Here is an 18,432-nt window from a genome sequence, read left to right as displayed (position 1 = left end):
GAGTTAAAATTGATTTATAACATTTCCTGTATGACCATAAATAAAAGCAGATCTAGAATGCCCGGTTGTGGTGGACGGCATGTCTTTTGCAGCAAGCCTCAAAGTGTAGAGTGTGTGTTTCCTGATTCAGTTCTCTGCGTTGCCCTACTGCATGGTCATTTTGACATAGGAATGGATGCTTGTGCTCCTCCAAAACTGTTTACAAATCCCATGTGCCCTTGTGGAAAGTGACTTTGTGTACTTTTACAAAGGACTTGTTGATCTTGTGACTTTATTTGTGGCTGTAAACCAACAACTTTCACGTATGTTTTAAGCCCTCGAGAGCAGTGAGAAGTTAAGATCGTATTTTGGGGAAGTAACTGTTCCTATTTCTAGACTGTTGCCATCTGCCATTGGCCAGTATCAGAGGGTGAACACTGGACTGTATGGATGTTAGCTCCAATTTCTGCTCTGTGGCTGTTCTTAAATTCCACCTGTGGATCATGCTAAGATGTAACTAAGCCCTGAAGTTTTCTTGGTGACATTTACCTCTGGTTACCACAAACCTTTTTCTGAAAGTGAGCTAGAGTCTATGCCATCTAAAAATGGAAAGTTTGGATGTGAATGGTTTTGGGCCCATGTTTGGAAGTCACTGTTACTGTATGTTTTGAGTGAAATAACATGAGAAATCTGTACAATTAAATTGATTTATTTACTGTTCATCAGACTTAACGCTTTTCTAATTCTGTAAGAACTGTTCCAAGTTTACTAACGTGCATTTCTCATTTTTGCTAGAACGAGCGACTGAAAAAAGTTTGTAGTGATTTAGAAGAAAAGCATGAAGCAGCAGAGCTTCAAATAAAGCAGTTATCTATAGAGTACCGAAATCAGCTTCAGCAGAAGGAGGTAGGATACAGAATAAAATATTTGAATATGTCCAATAAACTTATGTATTATGCTGTTTAATCTCTTTGTTATAGTATCTGTGCTCTGTCAGTGAAGTATTGGTCACAGTTATGATGGTTTTTTGGTTTGTTAATGTAAACACTGAGAGATTAAGACATATTTAACTGAATCATGTAATATAAGCAGAGCTGCCAGGAGATAGGCGAGACAAAAGAAAACTCCGCATACATTAGATTTGTTGTTTCAGGAATCACTGTGAGAAAGGACACTTAAGTGAATGAGAAATATAAAGCAGTTCATCTTTAAGGAAGGCAACAGGAGCAAATGCTCATTTGGAGAACTTATATTTATGTCTGTGGATATAATAATTATTCTTTTTAATGTATACAATTAAAGGGAACAGAACTAGCTTTCGTAATTTGAGAAGTGTCCCTTTGTGATGAACATCAACTTTATAAATTATTGGGTAACATGAGATTTCATAGAAATGAAGAGAGTTTTATTTCCGCTTCATTTATAAACACGTGGAAACTAGAGAAAGCAGAATTTTTATATTTCGAGAATTCTGCTTATTAAATACAACAGCAGAATTGTTATGAGAAAATTTCATGCAGCTGATTTCAGTTTATTGTAAAAAAGTAAATTTTCAATACATTGAGTTGTTAAGTGTAAAAGAAATCAAATGTAATATAAATAACTGGGGGAGAATCATATATTGCTTAATTTTCATATCTGAATACTCTCTTTAAATATTTTAAATTTTTGTAGAACTTGTTAGCCTGACTCTTGCTACAGCACTTGGCTAACTTGGCTGCTGAAAAAATCAGAAATTTTACTGAAGTTTTACATAACTGAAAACCATTAAAACTTTCAGTATGTCCTTGCATGAGATACTGTGTAAAACATCAGCTAAGAGACTTTTCTCATTAGGAGACTGTTTGGGTTTTTTTTCCTTTTTAAGTGAAAGTGATCACCAATTTGTACTTGGGGGGAGTCGTTCACATTTCATAGGGCACAAGGGGGAAAGTAGAGTCTGTTTTGGTATTTTTTGAAACAATACATGGTATTTTGTGTCTTCAGGTGGAAATCAGCCATCTCAAAGCTAGACAGAATGCACTACAGGAACAACTGCAGAAACTACAGACAGCTGCTCAGTCAACACAGTTAGGTGCTGGTGTTTTGCCACCAGCTGCTACATCAGCTTCCTATGTTCCAGTGGTCAGACATTCCTCGGGTTTTGATGGAGATGACATGGATTTTGGAGATATAATCTGGTCACAACAAGAAATAAATAGATTGTCCAATGAAGTTTCTAGGCTTGAAGCTGAGGTTGACCACTGGAAGCAGATTGCACTGGTGAGTGGTTCCCCTCTATCTTACCCTTCCATCTCCCTCCAAATTAGTGTTTTCATTGCATTTGGTGGTATCAGAGCGAGTCTTTTGAAAGTTTATGCTGTTCAGTTTCTAGAAGCAACATGATTTGATGGAAAAGCTGAAACATAATGATCTTTTAGTCATTTTCTTGCTGTCACATGACTAGGGACACATTCAGTGACTAACTTCCAAGTGCTTTTTTGTGATGCTTTTACACGTGATTTGTCAAGTTAGGAAAAGGGTTTCATAAACATTCGCCTAGAATACTACAGGGTTTCGTTATTGTGCCACCTTTCCAAAAATACTTTTCTTCTTCCTGGCTGTGGTATTGATTATTTATTGACAGGACAATACTGTTCAACGTGGTAGTTGGATACTTGTGGACTGTTTTCACTGACTCTTCTCTCAGTCTTTGATATATCAGTTGAAATTAATGGTCTGCTGAGACAGGAAGGAGCATAATCTTTCAAGCTGTTTTTGATCCGAGTCACCATTTTTCAAGCTATAGTCTGATTTCAGAGGTATGCTTTTCCCATGTGGAAAGTAAAATTAAACAACACTGTTGTCTTAGGTGCAATAACACACCCCATCCCAAACTTTTACACATTTGCATGTAATAAAAATTCATGCAAAATTAAAATGTTTCCATTAAAGTGTATTTTTTTAAATCAGAATTACTGTAGATTTGAATTTTGTTTCACATTAGCTTAGTTGTTTTCTACTTTTGAGTATCAGTAGAGGAAGTGCTTGCAGGAAGAATGCTTGTATTTATCACAGTTTTCACCTGGATATGTGATTTTTCTTTTCTCAGTCTTCCAAAGCACAAGGGACAAATGATGCTGAGCAAAGTGAAATATGCAAACTGCAAAATATTATTAAGGTAAGATGACAACTTTGACAAACTAGTTGTCTCTCATGCTTTATTCTTGATGGGTTTGCATATCGTCACACAACTTGTGATTGTAGTTAAAATATTTACAACACTAGTGCTTATCATTTTCTCTACTAAAAATGCATATGAGCGTGTAGTTGTACTGCTGACTGAAATGTTGCTGTGCTGTATTTAAAAAGTCAGTCATTCTGAGAAAGGGTATTTATATGATTTGATGAATGTAGAACATAAAAGAATGGCATTAGTATTTACGAGGGCAAATCACTTTCAGAATCTGTTGATGACTTATGAGACTGAATTTTAGAAACATAAAATAATTTCTTCTCCCTTCTCAGAAATACCTTGCCTTTTTTTTCTTGAAGATGCAAAACCAGATTTACATGTCATCCTTGAAAGTTACTAGAAATATGTCCTAGTGTATACACACACGTCCTTTGAAAGAGTTGTATTCTGACTACGTTGGTTTAATACTTGCTGTTGAATAAAGCATACAGTTTGTGTAAACTTATTTTTAGAAGGAATGTCTTTTAGTGTGTTTTTAAAAAAAAACAAACCAGCAAAAGCCAAGAAATGTGACCTTTCCTGTGAGAAATCCTTTCATAAATCCTTTAATTTGACTAGGGGAAAACTTTTTTCTTTATCTTGATTTCCACCCCCCCACCCCGCCCCGCCTTTCTTAAGCTTCTGTACTGTATTTACCATTCTGTTTCTCTAATGGTATTTTTAGGAACTCAAACAGAAGTTAAGTCAAGAAATAGATGAACATCAACATGAACTTTCAGTATTGCAGGATGCACACAGACAAAAGCTGCTAGAGTTAAGTCGTCGACACCGGGAAGAGCTGAGTGAATATGAAGAGCGAATTGAAGAACTTGAGAATCAGTTACAGCAAGGTCTTTATTACCACATGCTTTCTTTTTTATTTAATATCCAGTGAATTTTGGTTAAAGCATCATATATGTAACAGTGCCATAGATTTCAAATATATAGTGCTTAGGAATTTGAATTTCAACTTTAGTTCAGCTTCATGTTTAAGACACACACGCGTGTCCTAGTATCTTATATTCACTGCGGTTTGCTTGAGCACTGAAACAACAGCATTTCAACTACTGATGTATATCAGTCTCAAGGGTCATTTTCTATACGTATCAAATGTTGTGCTCTAATTTCTACACTTCCTGGTTTTTTAACTTACACTGAATAAGGGCGTGAATGGGACATACAAAGCTGAAGATAGGAAAATCTCAGCACAATAACAGTTTTGGTGAGAAGTACTATGTGCAAATTGGGTTACTTTGACAAAAGCTCAAAGATTGCCATAAGGACTGTGCTGTAGTCTGTGGTGTGGCTAGATTGTAGGAGAAGCTCAGTACTTCCCACAAGGAGCTTTTTCTTGTCTTGTAGGTATTTCATATTCCACGAAAATAGTCATGTCAGTTAGATTTCCTTTAGGCGTTTCCTTGAGCTTACACTGAAATGAATTCACAAGCAGTGTGCTCTCATTTAACTTTTTAAATGTATATTTTTGATTGCACCTTTTTATACTCTGTAATTTACATGGAAATTATTTTGTGAAGGTTGTACAGAACTATGAATGTCATGGTAGTATGATGGATCTGTAAAAACATCAGTTCTGCAAAATGAGTTATTCAGGTGAAAAACATTGTACTAATTTGTAGCAAATTGTTCTCTATAACAACCATTCAGGAAACCTTTGAAATGTAATTAATTAAATTATAAACAGGGATTTTGCATCAGGCTGAACTAGATGGGGTTTGATAAATTATTCTTAGGAAACTGAGGGATTCCATATCCTGATAAATGAGATTCTGTCATCTCCTCACCAAGAGAGAAGAGTGTCAAGTATACTTTAATTAAATTGTGAACAATGTATGTCTTGCAACACTTTCCCTTTTAAATTAATTTGAGCCAGGGTTGTGTAAGTATTTGAAAAGCTGCTTATCAAACCAGTAATATGTGTAGCACTGCTTAAAATGGTAATTCTATTTAAGTAAGCTTTCTGTCGATGATCCTGGCTTTTGTTTAGACTGTTTCCCTCTGTCAGGAGAAGGGGTGGAAGAAGAGACCTTTAAGCAAAAGATCTACAGTGCTGGCTTTGGTTAATGTTGCAAACAATCTTTTTTGCTTTTTAGATGGTGTGAGTGCTGATGTCATGGATGACTCTAAAATTAGCGAACAAAAAAAAAATGCTCAGAATCTAGAAGGAGGAAAAGTAGAAGAGTTGCAGATTATAAAGGACCTAGAGGACAAAATAAGAAAATTAAATCACAAATTGTCTTGTGCCAAAGAAGAAAACAAAGTTCTTCTGAAAGAGCAAGAATTGGCAAAGGTAGAAAAGATCCAAATAACTCAAGAATATGAAAATCTTAAATCTGACTTTAGTATGCTTCAAAGTTCTGTTGCAGAGCAAGATGCTCTCCTGAAAGAACAGGAGAAGAAGCTGCAGTCAAAGACGTCACTACCAGAAGATGTTGTCAGACTACAGCAAGCGCTGTTAGGTACTAAGATGATGAATTTTCTTTTAATTGTTTTTTTCAATTTTTACTATCTCTTCACAGGTTTTCACTTTTAATGCTCAGAATTTAACTTAAGAATTTAGAACTTAATATGAGAATATGTACCTTTTAAAAAGTTACTGCTTTAGAAAAGGGTTGTCCATTGAGGTAAGGCTAAGCAGAAAAGGAGACATAATTAGGACTAGTGTCATTATGGTAGGGGTTTCTGATTAGGTAAGTAATCATGTCTGCCAGCTGTTCGATAGGTTTTTCTTTCTTTAAAAGTAACAAGCCTCAGTAAAATTTGTTTGTTTAAATTCTAAAAGTACACTTTTTGTGTAAAGGCAGTCTGTTGCTAATGTGTTCTCCTTAGTGAAACATGGAAACATACCTGTTCAAGAAGTATATCTGTGTGTAAAAAATCTTTTAATATAGCATAACTGATACACTATAGTACCAAAGTTGTCCTACTGTGGACTCAGTTGTAAAAGTAACTCTCTGCTTTGTGATGATGATTGATGGTGCATTTGAATCTTTTACAGCACTGATGCTTATCATCACAAAATACTGTGAAACTATTATTTTCTGGGCAGCAGAGTTCTGATGTGGCAAGGTGGGAGAACAATTTGTTTTTATGTTGTTTGTAAAGTAGTAAAACTATGCATTTTTTTGTTTTCCTTTATAGAAGCAGAAAAGGAAATAGCAAGACTTTCAATTTTAAATCAGGTAAAACCATTTCTAAATTAAGCCAACAAAAAAATTCACAACAATAATAACTGATAGAAAACACACATTCTGGCATTGTACATTTTTTTGGAGCATTTGCACTTCTACATAAATAATCTTATAATCAAGAAAATAAGTAGATTAATTCTATAATTACTTGTCAAAATGATACATTTTGACTTGTGAAACTCCACAGCATACTCTGTTAGAGAAAACTATTGGAGTTCCACCTATCCCATTGGTCCTTAGGCTGCTGTAACTTAAGTTTTTAAAGTATTAATAGTACCTTCTGTAAAAGTTGTAATTTTTCAGCTCTTCTAATTTGACACATTTCAGTTTTGACACTGTTATCAATTGTAAGATAGCTCTCTCCTTCCATATAGTACTCTAAAAATACTACATTCTATCTTACTGATGAAGTTATGCAGCAGAACAATACAGTTTCTCTGGAACAGACCTTTGGTTTTTGGCATGGTTGACTTAGTCCTTCATAAACTCAGGCTTGAGTGATTTCTATCCATTGGTATTTTTGAAGTGGGATCTTCTGTGTTTGCATTCAAGAGTTCCCATGGCATTTTTCATAAGGATGTTATTCGGGTGTCCTTGATTAAAACTTCCTGTCTCGCCACGCAGCGTTCTGCATGTTTAGGGTGTCGCTTGGAGATATAATGGTTTATCCCAGCTGTGGATCGATACCTCAGGGGTGGATATGACTTTGCCTATCAGACTTTTATGCAGAAGTTTGTAAATAGCACTCCTGAACTTAGTGATGAGAAAATGAATGTCTGTGTATGAATGGTAGAGACAAATACTTCACAATGAAGAATTTTTAACTGGGATAATATTCATGTAGGCTTAGAGATTCTAACATAAAAATGGATGCTTTGCTTTTAGTTGTTGAGGGGGGAAAAAAGAAATCATTTCAAAACTAAACAGTTTCTAAATTTCAGCACGGTAAAGTCTAATACTCAGAAATTTTTTTAACTTAAGGAGGGACTTGAGAAGGAGCTGACAAGTGCACAACATAAGAATGAGGATATTCTTTCTGCGTATACTGAGAATCAGAATTCAGAATTAAGTCAATTAAGACAAGATTTGGAAAGGAAAGAACATGAATTAAATGAAAGTATTACTGAAAGAGAAACATTAATAGCGGAGTTGGAAGAACTAGACAAGCAGAATCAAGAAGCTACTCAGGTAATTAATATTGCAACTAATTATTGAAGTGCTAAAATAAATGTTTAGATTTCTGTGTATGTATTTATCTTTTAAATTGAACTTGGAACATAAATAGCAGGGAAATATAAGTTATCCTCTGAGGCTTAAAAATACTATCGGGACCAGTGTTTCTCCATATCTACCATCTCAATGTGAAATTCTGAAGTGCAAGAAATCTACTTGTTATGGACAAAGAAATAATATGGCATGTCAGCTGTCCATAAGGGATGTTACTTTCCCAAGTCCAGTTAACTGATTTTTTCCTTGCAAGACTTTTGATGGTTTTTATCCTGCTAATATTTTGACTTTCAGTTTATGACAGTATGCAGAACATTTTTAAACATTTTTCTTTTCCTTTCATTATTTTTAATTATGTTGAATAATTAAGTTACTTTGTTACAAGTTAGTCATAATATAAGCATTTATGGAGCAAAAAAGGTCACTGATTATCAAAATCGAAGGTTACTGTAATCAAAATGGAGTGATACTTTTTTGTCACTGTTCTTACATATTTGACCTGTAAACATAAAGTTGCAAGCCATGTGTTTTCAATATTGGTTTACTTTGTGGAATTGAGCATTTAAAATGTTTTCCTACGAAATTAATCCCAGCAAGTGTGTTTAAAAATAAGCTCAGACAAGAAATTAAAAATAAAATATACAGATATGCATTCACTTCTGTAATCTGTGATTTTAAATTTAGTGCCTCCCTGTTTTTAAATGATGGGTGTTTGCTGCATACTCATTCCAACTGCCCTCATAAATGCTGACAGTTATTTTTCTTAGGTAGTTCTCTTTTTGTTCCTTGATTTAGGTAATTGGGAGTCTTTTGGGGGAGATGGTGGGGTTTTTTTTTTGTTTGTTTTTTTTTTTTAGTGAAATACAATCTATCCTTATTTGATATTTGGTTTTAATTACTTTAGTGTTGGCTAGTTGATACTACTTGCCAATTTACATTGGCAACTAGGAAACATTTTTGTTTCCTATGTGTTTTTTGGGGGGTTTTTTTACTGTTCAGAAGATAAAAATTAATGAAATGCATAGTTTGGCTGGTTCTCCTCTCCTAATGAATTCTTGTTTGTGTTATTTTCAGCATATGATTACACTGAAAGAGCAGCTATCAAAACAACACACAGAAACTGATAGTATCATCAAACAGCTGAAACTTGACTTAGATTTTGAAAGAAAGAAAGTATCAGAATTAGAAATCAAGAAGATGGAAACTAGTAAGGAGTTAGATAGTCAGAAAGAAAAACTAAACCAATGTTCATATGCACTTAATGACTTGCATATAAGTAAGCAGCAGCTTGAAGGTAATATTAAAGATTTTCAGGAGCAATTAAGGAAAGCCCAGGACTGTAATTTTCATAATAAAAAAGAAATCAGAGAATTGCAGCAGAGACTAAAAGAAAGAGAGGAGGAACTTTCTGGATCCTTGAGGAAGTTAGCAGAAAAAAGTAATCAGGAATCTAACTACAGTTGTCAAGATCTGATTCTGAAAGAAAGAGAAGTAGAAATTGCAAAACTACAGAATGACGTTTTGGAAAATAAACAACTAAATGAAGACTTAGAGAAATCTCTGTTTGATCTCAGAACGGAAAATGGAAAGCTGATAGTAGCCATTGAAGAACTAAAACAGGAGTTAAGTGATGCCATTTCTGAGAAAAACAAAGTTTATTTGGAAAAAGATACTGTTGTGGAGGCTTTGAAAATGGAAAAAAGACAGTTAGAGGGTGAATTAAATCAGACAGAAAAGAGGCTTTTGGAACAAGCACATAAGTATAAGCAAACTATCGAGGAACTATCAAATGCACGTAGTATGGATACCACTGCATTGCAGCTTGAACATGAGCGCTTAGTTAAACTCAGTCAAGAGAAGGACTTTAAGATTGCTGAGCTTAAAAGGAGCATTGAGCAGATGGAAACTGACCATCAAGAAACAAAAGAGATGTTGACTACTAGCTTAGGAGGACAAAAGCAGTTGCAAGAACTCATAAAAGAAAAAGAGATATTTATTGAAAAATTTAAAAATCAAGCTTTACAGGTGAAGCTGGAACTTGAGGAATATGTGAAAGTTGCAAAAAAGCAAGATGTCTTAAAACAGAACTTGGAGGAAAAAGACAGAAGTCTTGCAGTCATGAAGGAAGAAAATAATCATTTGAAAGAAGAAATTGAACGCCTTAAGGATCAGCAAAGTAGATCTATGCCTGTGGTTGAGCCTAAAACTCTAGATATTATTATTGAACTTGAAAGTGAGGTAACGCAGTTAAAAGTGATAAAGAATAATCTTGAAGAAGAAATAGAAGTTCACAAAAAAACAATAGAAGATCAGAATCAAACAACAGTACAACTTCAGCAGTCTTTGCAGGAGCAAAGAAAGGAAATAGATGAGTCTAAATTTCAGTGTGAGCAAATGAATGTCACACATGAAAGACTTTCTTTAGAGAAAGATGAGGAAATAAAAAATTTGCAGAAAACAATTGAACAAATTAAAACTCAGCTGCACAAAGAGAGACAGATTATTCAGACTGATTCCTCTGATCTTTTTCAGGAAACCAAAGTTCAGACTCTTAATGGAGAAAATGGAAATGAAAAACATGACTTATCTAAAGCCGAAATTGAAAGACTAGTAAAAGGTATTAAAGAAAGGGAGATGGAGATTAAGCTGCTAAATGAAAAGAATGTTTCTCTAAGTCAGCAAATTGATCAGTTGTCTAAGGATGAAGTTGGGAAACTGACTCGGATCATTCAAGAGAAAGATTTAGAAATACAAGCTCTCAATGCTAGAGTTTCCTCAGGTTCCTATAGGCAGGATGTTCTGTGTCTTCAGCAGCAGCTGCAAGCTTATGTTATGGAAAGAGAACAAGTACTAGCAGTTCTAAGTGAAAAGACAAGAGAAAACAGTCAGTTAAAAACAGAGTATCGCAATATCATGGATATGGTTGCTGCTAAAGAAGCAGCTTTGGTAAGGTTGCAAGAGGAGAATCAAAAGCTGTCTAATAGATCTGAAAACAGCAGTCAAGAAATGTCTAGAGAAACTATTCAGAATTTATCTCGTATCATTAGAGAAAAAGATATTGAAATAGATGCTCTAAGTCAAAAATGCCAAACATTATTGACAGTCTTGCAGACATCCGGTACAGGTACTGATAATGGCTCAGGAGGTGTTAACAGTAACCAGTTTGAGGAACTTCTACAAGAACGTGATAAACTAAAACAGCAAGTAAAGAAGATGGAAGAGTGGAAGCAACAGGTAATAACCACGGTTCAGAACATGCAGCATGAGTCAGCACACCTCCAAGAAGAGTTACACAAGCTTCAAGCACAAATTTCAGTTGAAAGCGATAGTAATTCAAAGTTGCAGGTAGATTATAACGGCTTGATTCAGAGTTACGAACAGAATGAGAAAAAGCTGAAAAGTTTTAGTCAGGAATTAGCACAAGTTCAACACAGCATAGGACAGCTTCATAACACCAAGGATCTTCTCCTGAGTAAACTTGATTTGGTAACACCATCTGTGGCAATGGCTTCCACCATTTCACAGCTTTCAGGCATTCCAGACAGTGCTCCTGAAGTACTCAGTGATGAGTCTAAACTTCTTCAAAAGGAGTTGGAACAGCTGAAAAAAAAATTGCAAGAAAAAGATTCAACTATTAGGACTCTTCAGGAAAATAATCAACGATTATCAGATTCTGTGGCTACAGCATCAGAGATTGAAAGAAAGAGTCAGGAAGGGACTGAGTCAGAGATGAGGCAGATGAAAGAAAAACAAGATGTCTTACAGAAATCACTTAGGGAAAAAGACATATTAATTAAGTCAAAAAGTGATCAGTTACTTTCTGTGAGTGAAAATCTCAGTAACAAAGAAAATGAAAATGAGCTTTTGAAGCAAGCTGTGACTAATCTTAAAGAAAGAAATTTAATTTTAGAAATGGATATTCGAAAACTGAAAGAAGAAAATGAAAAAATAGTTGCAAGGTGTAGGTGAAACAGAATTCCGAGCACTTCAGGAGACTAATATGCAATTTTCAATGATGCTGAAAGAGAAAGAGTTTGAGTCTCACTCAATGAAGGAAAAAGCTCTTGCTTTTGAGAAGCTGTTGAAAGAAAAAGAACAGGTATGTGCATTCATATTTATGAGTTTATTTTAAAATTAAGTCACATGGTAATACATTTTTGTGTATATGTAGCCATCAAGTGTTTGCCTGAAATCCCTTTGTGACTAGTTACTGTTATTATACTACAACAAAAATTCTCCCCCTGCAAATTTAAGAAATTTCAAGTCAGTGAGTGGTTTACAATGTTATCTGTTAATTGTGCTGCCATAAACTACATTGTTCATTTATTTGGAAATGGCTCACTTACTGAATAGCTGCCTAATATTTTGCTTTGGCTTTGCTGTTCAGTAAGTGCTCTACATTAATTTTACTGCATGATGCTCAAACTTCTGTAGAGTTATCCAGCAGGACTAATTTTCCAAGGTGCTTTCTTCTAGTGTTTGTCATTCCAATGCGATTGCTTCACAACATCCCTGTGAGATGAATGGGTTTATTTACAGAATAATGGACACTTTTTTAAAAGCATATTTTCAGAGAAAAGTTGTGGTGGCTTGTTAATTATTATGTATGTAATTTGATGAGGAATCTCTTTTAAAAGAGCAAAGAATTATGTGGCATCATTGATACACAGGTCAACAGCATGTTGTATGAACTGCTGCTGCTGGAGTTAATGAAGTAATGTGTGAACTGCCATTTCTCTTTGAGAAAGAGGCATTAAGTACAGTACAAAAGTCTTCCAGTAGTTGTGACAAACACTTGACAGCAGAACTCCAGGGTGTCGATATTTTTGGTTTGCTTTGTTTGGTTTGCCTCTGAAGGTGTGTCCTAGGGGGCAGTCTTTTCTGGTAATTAATTCCAGACAGATAATTTTCTTTCTTTCCTTTGTACTATCCAGGTCCCCATTCTCTTTGTCTTGATGGTTCTGGTGGCCATTCTTCAATCTTCTCTTACAGTTGTCCCCCTGCATGCATACTGTTCTTATTGTCCCTGTTGCCTTTAGCATCCCCTTTAATTTTCCAGAGTTAAGAGACTTTAAAGATCATCTGGTTTCACCCCACTGCAGTGGGCAGAGACGCCTTCCACTAGATCAGGTTGCTCAAAGCCTCATCCAACCTGGCCTTGAACACTTCCAATGATGCGGCATCCACAGCTTCTCTGGGCATCCTCTTCCGGTGTCTGACCACCCTCACATCTCCTTGAAGCATCTTCCAATTACCAACTAAATCCAACATAATATAGCTGAAAAACTAGAATTATTTTATTTATTTTAAGACCTTTGACTTAGGACAAATGTTTAGCTCTTCTCATAGTAGAAGTTCCCTATCCTGTTCTAAAGAAATACTATAGAATTAGAATTAGAAGTTTTATTGTCTCAAAGTACAGTTACATTGTGTAAAATAGCGTTGAATTACCATTAGGACTTTTTATGTTCATCAGTCTTGCCCATATATGCTAATACTTTACAAATTTGCACTCTTACTACTTTGTTGGTTTTGGGGTTTTTTTTCTAAATCATGGAAAACTATATTGACTGACTGGGTTCTCCGTCTTGCATGTCTTTGGCCTGCAGACTCTCAGTCACTGGCAGCTTAGGCTTTCAGTTTCACAAGCATGGAACATTTGTCTGGACAGTTTTCTTGCACAAATAGGAGAAGTTCCTGATACACACTTCATGTTTGCCACAGGGAACTAGGAAGAATAGTATTCAAACAGTTTTGTATTTTGTGTGCATGTCAGAAGATAACATGACATGGAAAGAGAAGGTTTGCCTGCAGGTTTATGGTTCTACTACAGAAAGAACTTTACTATATTGTTTGATTAATAAAAACAAATAATTGAAGCTCAAAAGTATTAGTGATAAAACCAAAGAGTGGTTTACTTTTATCCAACATATTCAATAAAAGTAACTGCTTTCAAAACAACATATGGGACAAAAGGTAAAGAGCATGCAGAAAAGTTTCAAATAACCAAAAAAGCATTCACGTGTTCATGTGTGTTCTGTGTAACTGGCGTACTCACACTTCTCCTTTGTATGCTAATGTAAAGCTGTAGTAAATTGCATGTAGACAGGAACATCATTAATTGAAATTTGACACCTGAAAATGTGATGGACATTGCTGTGATGCACTGAAGGCTAATCTTGGAGAGTGAGGTCACCTTATGTTTTGTTTTTAAAGACTGCTTCATGTGTTCAGTCATCTGAAGTTTAGACAAGTTGACCTACCTAGGGTGATGCTTTACATGAGCATGGCCTAATAAACAGGTATCAGAGAGAACAGGTTCTAAACACTGGCAGAAAAGTTAAATTTTCAAATATACAAGTGTCTCAGACACTGTGTACATAATACATATCTCTCATCGAAAGATAGGTAGGTATCCATTCACAGCAGTCACTTAAGACAATGCATGTGTGGTGTCTTTTAGCAGTAAGGTTTACTTTGTCTTGTAACATGTGAGTGAAATAACTTCAAAATAATATTTTTCTGTGCTGTAGGGCCATCGGTGTCCTGCCCTTTTCCTTGTTATATCAGTATTTGTGCTCTTCTGGGCAAAGACTGTGTCTCCTTTGGTAAAACTGTTTGCTGCACTTGAAATGCTTGTTTGTGTCTTTAACAGGGCAAGACAGGAGAGTTGAATCAACTGTTAAATGAAGTTAAATCAATGCAGGAAAAGGCTGTTGCTTTCCAGCAAGAGAGAGACCAAGTTATGGTAGCACTCAAACAGAAGCAGATGGAGAGCAGTGCCCTGCAGAGCGAGGTACACCACCAAATAATTTACAATTGCAAGAAATAAAGGGGGGGGGGGAAATTGCATCTGTAGTAATTTCTGGCTTTTTTTGATAGCAATCACTTGTAAAAAGCATTTAAAATTGTTATACATGCAATGTACTTCAATGGACATGTTTTATGTTTGCTTAAATTATTTCTATGAAGGGTGATAGTACAAGCAACTTAAGGTGTGTTCTACACAGATACAGCATTTGCGTGAGAAAGAGCAGCGCCTAAATCAGGAACTGGAGAGGTTGCGTAACCACCTTTTAGAGATGGAGGACTCCTACACCAGAGAAGCTTTAGCTGCAGAAGACAGAGAGGTCAAGCTAAGAAAGAAGGTTTTTGTTTTGGAAGAAAAACTCGTGTCCTCATCTACTGCAGTGGAGAATGCCAGGTAGTCTTAATTTATATCGTAGTGGCATTGGCTGTAAATATCACAGTGAGCTGGACTGGTATCGTTGGCTTTATTTTACCGAATTACTGTTCTATAACATGCTAATTAAGCACTTGAGAAAACAAAAAGAAACAAACTTTTCTAACTCTAAATTGGGAAGGTGATTTGAAATATACTTGACTACTATTGAGAACTTCAGGAAGTATTTGTCACTTTAGTAGCAACTATTGAAATCTCACATCTTTGACAGTGCTTAGAACTAGAAACAACAAAAATCCCTCAGCGCATCAGTTTCGTTGTCTGTCAAATCAAAAAAGATGGACTTAACTTACTTTAAAAAGTAAGATGGACTTTTCTTACTTGACTGAAGTCAAGGCTTCATTGAGTTTGAGAGTCTTATTTAATACACTTCTGTGCACAGACATGACTGTCCAGCTTTGCGAATTGCTTCTGAGACAAGTAGGCACACTGTATACCTGCTGCCATGGAAAGCATACACTGCTGTAAGCTTTTTTCTATTTAGTGTATCTGTGTAGAGCAGGATGCATTGGAGTTCTCATGGGAAGCAGAATCTGGGAGGCTAGAGCCAATTGTGGTTTTATTTATTTGCCATAATTACATTTTTCAGCCAGAACAATGAAAACCCAAGTACTAAGATTACTTACTCAATGCATATCTTGACTGCTTTAATATTGTTTTATTTAAAGGTATGTTGGTTACTTTGGGCACAATAATTATTTTTTCATCTCCTTATGGTTGTCCAAATGAACAAGTATTTTAATCAAAAATATGTATGTAGCTGCAGCATTTCTTTTTTCTTTAAGTGCCAAGGATGGATTCTGTGCTTAATGTTCTCAGCAAAGAGATTTCTGAGTTGAGCGGAATTTGTTGTGAAATATTGTGCAGACAGTGGAAGAGCTGGGAGAAGGTTGTGTAAAAACTGTTCATTGGAATATTACTTAATTCTTCATCAAACTTATCAAATACCTTTCAAGAAATACTGCCTATTTCCTACCTGATGTGCACTCTTTTTAAAGACTAGCATAGGGCTAAATGAGGTTCATAACATTTTTGCGTAATGGGAAGTTAAATGGGGCATTCATTGGTCAGTATGGAGCAAAATACACTGAGTTCTTGGAGCCTGGCTTTAGAAGTAAAAAAAAAAGGGTAGAAAGACCTATATTCATATAGCAGTTGAAGCAGACAATTAGCAAGATACGGATTTTTTTTTTTTTTCGTAAAGATACTATTACAATAATGAACAACAAAGATGAGGTTTTTCTTTTCTAATGCGCTTCAAACAAAAGTAGTTTGATTTTTTTGATTGCCAAAATTTTATTACCAGACTTACTTAAAATCTGTTGTTAGGTTGGCTTTTTGTTGTTTGGGGTTTTTTAGTGTTTTTTTTAAGAGGAATTGGGAAAAAATTGTCTTTATTTTTATAAATTGAGCTGAAAAACTAAAAGTGGGATTTAGTTTTCTCTGTGATGATTTCTATTATTGTCTTCATAAATAATGTATTTTATTTTCCTTAAGTCATCAAGCTAGTCTGCAAGTTGAGTCTTTGCAAGAGCAATTAAACCTGGTTTCCAAGCAGAGAGATGAAACTGTGCTGCAGCTCACCATCTCCCAGGACCAAGTGAAGCAGTATGCATTGTCACTGGCCAACCTGCAGATGGTACTAGAGCAATTCCAACAGGGTGAGTTTTGTCAAGAAATAGTAAAGAGTGCAACAAGTGTTTTTCAGCTGGGATAGTCACCATATTTTGGTTCTTTTTAAATACTAGTTACCTGGTTTCCTTTTTGATAGTTTGAATTTCAGAATCTGTTGTCTTTTAAAAAACGTATAAAAACGATTCTGGCCCTGTGAAAACAGATGGTCAGTATCCCATTTATGAAATTTGAATTCCACATCTACCTCGTGAAGACCAGATATGAGAATACTGAGGTTTTGCAATTACATATCCCCCAAAACATTACAGGTTGTGAATCAAGATTTTTTTTTTTGTTTTTGGTTTGGTTCTTTAACCCTTTAGAAGAAAAAGCTATGTATTCAGCAGAGCTGGAGAAACACCAAAAACAGACTGCAGAATGGAGGAAAAAGGCGGAAAGCTTAGAAGAAAAAGTTGCATCACTGCAGGTGGGCTGAATAATGAAATTGAACCCTATGAAACTGAATGCTAATTCTTGACTGAATTTTTTTTTAACTGCTATGTTGTGTTACTGTGTAAGAATACATTAAGTTATGTAATTATTCTCTCTTCCCTGTAAGAGAAAGGGGCACTAAAAGAAGGTTGGCAAAGTAGCATTCCTCTGCCAACCATCCATTTTCTGAGGATGTTTCTGGGTTGTAAAATCCAGTTATTCTAAAGAATAAGGGATGGAAGTCTCTGCATCCGTTATGTTTGATCTGTGTTGTATTAGTGTAATTGTGATAGTGAACTCCCTTGCTTCTCTTTTTGTCCCTTTCCTGCCCTCTATTCAGGAAAGTTTAGAAGAGGCGAATGCTGCACTGGATGCAGCATCAAGGCTCACTGAGCAGCTTGATGTCAAAGAGGAGCAGATTGAAGAGCTTAAGAAAGAAGGTAACTACTTTTTTTTTTTTTTTTTTTTTTTTTTAAATCTCTGCTTAAAACATTCCAAGCAGCTGAAGAGACGATGTAGTATTCTTAGAAACTTACCAAAATTTGTCTTCTATGAGAAAAGAATAATTCTTTTGAAGACTTCCTTGTTTATAAAGCAAATTTGGAAAAGTATGTTTACCTTCTGTTAGGGATCTTGTCAAAAGACAGCCCTGTAGTAATTTTTGGGGTTTTGTTTTGTTTTCCCCCTGTAAATACCAAAGCCCTTGATTTAGCTCTGTAAATGTCTTTTTAAAAGGTTTATGAAATACCAAATGTTGTCATATTTTCCAAAGTAACCATCATATTTGATGTAGACAACAGTGGCCAGATTGAATTCTAGCTGGGCTTTTGTCTTTCTAATTTTCTCTCTGCATAACCTAATGAGATCCCTGTACTCTTCCTGAGTTGCCTGCCCCTTCTTCCAGAGATGGTGAACTCTCCTTTTTTTCCTGAGTCCCAGCAAGAGCTCTCTGTTCAGCCAGGCCAGTCGTCTTCTTTGCCGTTTCATCTTGCGGCACTTGGGGACAGTCTGCTCCTGGGCCTTTAAGACTTCCTTCTTGAAGAATGTCCAGGCTTTCTGGACCCCTTTGACCTTCAGGACTGTCTCCCAAGGGACTCTCTCAACCAGTGTCCTGAACAGGCCAAAGTTTGCCCTCTGGAAGTCCATGGTAGTGGTCTTGCTAATCCCCCTCCTTACTTCACCAACAATACCCAAAGACAGCCTCGGACCACCACATCTCCCACCAGTCCTTCTCTGTTGGTAAATAGCAGGTCAAGTGAGGCACCTCTCCTGGGTTACCAGCTGTGTCAGGAATTTCTCTTCCACACACTCCAGGAACCTCCTAGACTGTTTTCCCTCTGCTGTGTTGTATTTCCAGCAGATGTCCAATAAGTTGCAGTCCCCCACAAGAACAAGGGCTAGCGATTGTGAGACTTTGCCAGCCGCTTGTAGAAGGCTTCATCTGCCTCTGCATT

General features: G+C 35.8%; 1 protein-coding gene across 1 annotated transcript in view; it reads left to right on the top strand.

Moving 5' to 3' along the window:
• The window catches only part of TRIP11 (thyroid hormone receptor interactor 11), a gene marked incomplete at its 3' end in the record, with an annotated part of 17,850 nt that extends 432 nt beyond the window's left edge, over window positions 1-17,418 (top strand). The window contains 14 exon segments of the mRNA XM_010165433.2: window positions 775-885; window positions 1,966-2,241; window positions 3,071-3,139; window positions 3,879-4,044; window positions 5,305-5,670; window positions 6,353-6,393; window positions 7,387-7,590; window positions 8,704-11,594; window positions 11,596-11,728; window positions 14,285-14,425; window positions 14,640-14,833; window positions 16,370-16,533; window positions 16,870-16,973; window positions 17,319-17,418. Of these exon segments, the coding sequence (XP_010163735.2) occupies window positions 2,137-2,241; window positions 3,071-3,139; window positions 3,879-4,044; window positions 5,305-5,670; window positions 6,353-6,393; window positions 7,387-7,590; window positions 8,704-11,594; window positions 11,596-11,728; window positions 14,285-14,425; window positions 14,640-14,833; window positions 16,370-16,533; window positions 16,870-16,973; window positions 17,319-17,418 (4,678 nt within the window).
• Window positions 17,419-18,432: the final 1,014 nt, after the last annotated feature.

This window comes from Antrostomus carolinensis, unplaced genomic scaffold (genome assembly GCF_000700745.2).
Source record: "Antrostomus carolinensis isolate BGI_N321 unplaced genomic scaffold, ASM70074v2 scaffold18513, whole genome shotgun sequence".
Taxonomy (NCBI): domain Eukaryota; kingdom Metazoa; phylum Chordata; class Aves; order Caprimulgiformes; family Caprimulgidae; genus Antrostomus; species Antrostomus carolinensis.
This window is presented reverse-complemented; position numbering and strand designations above follow the sequence as displayed.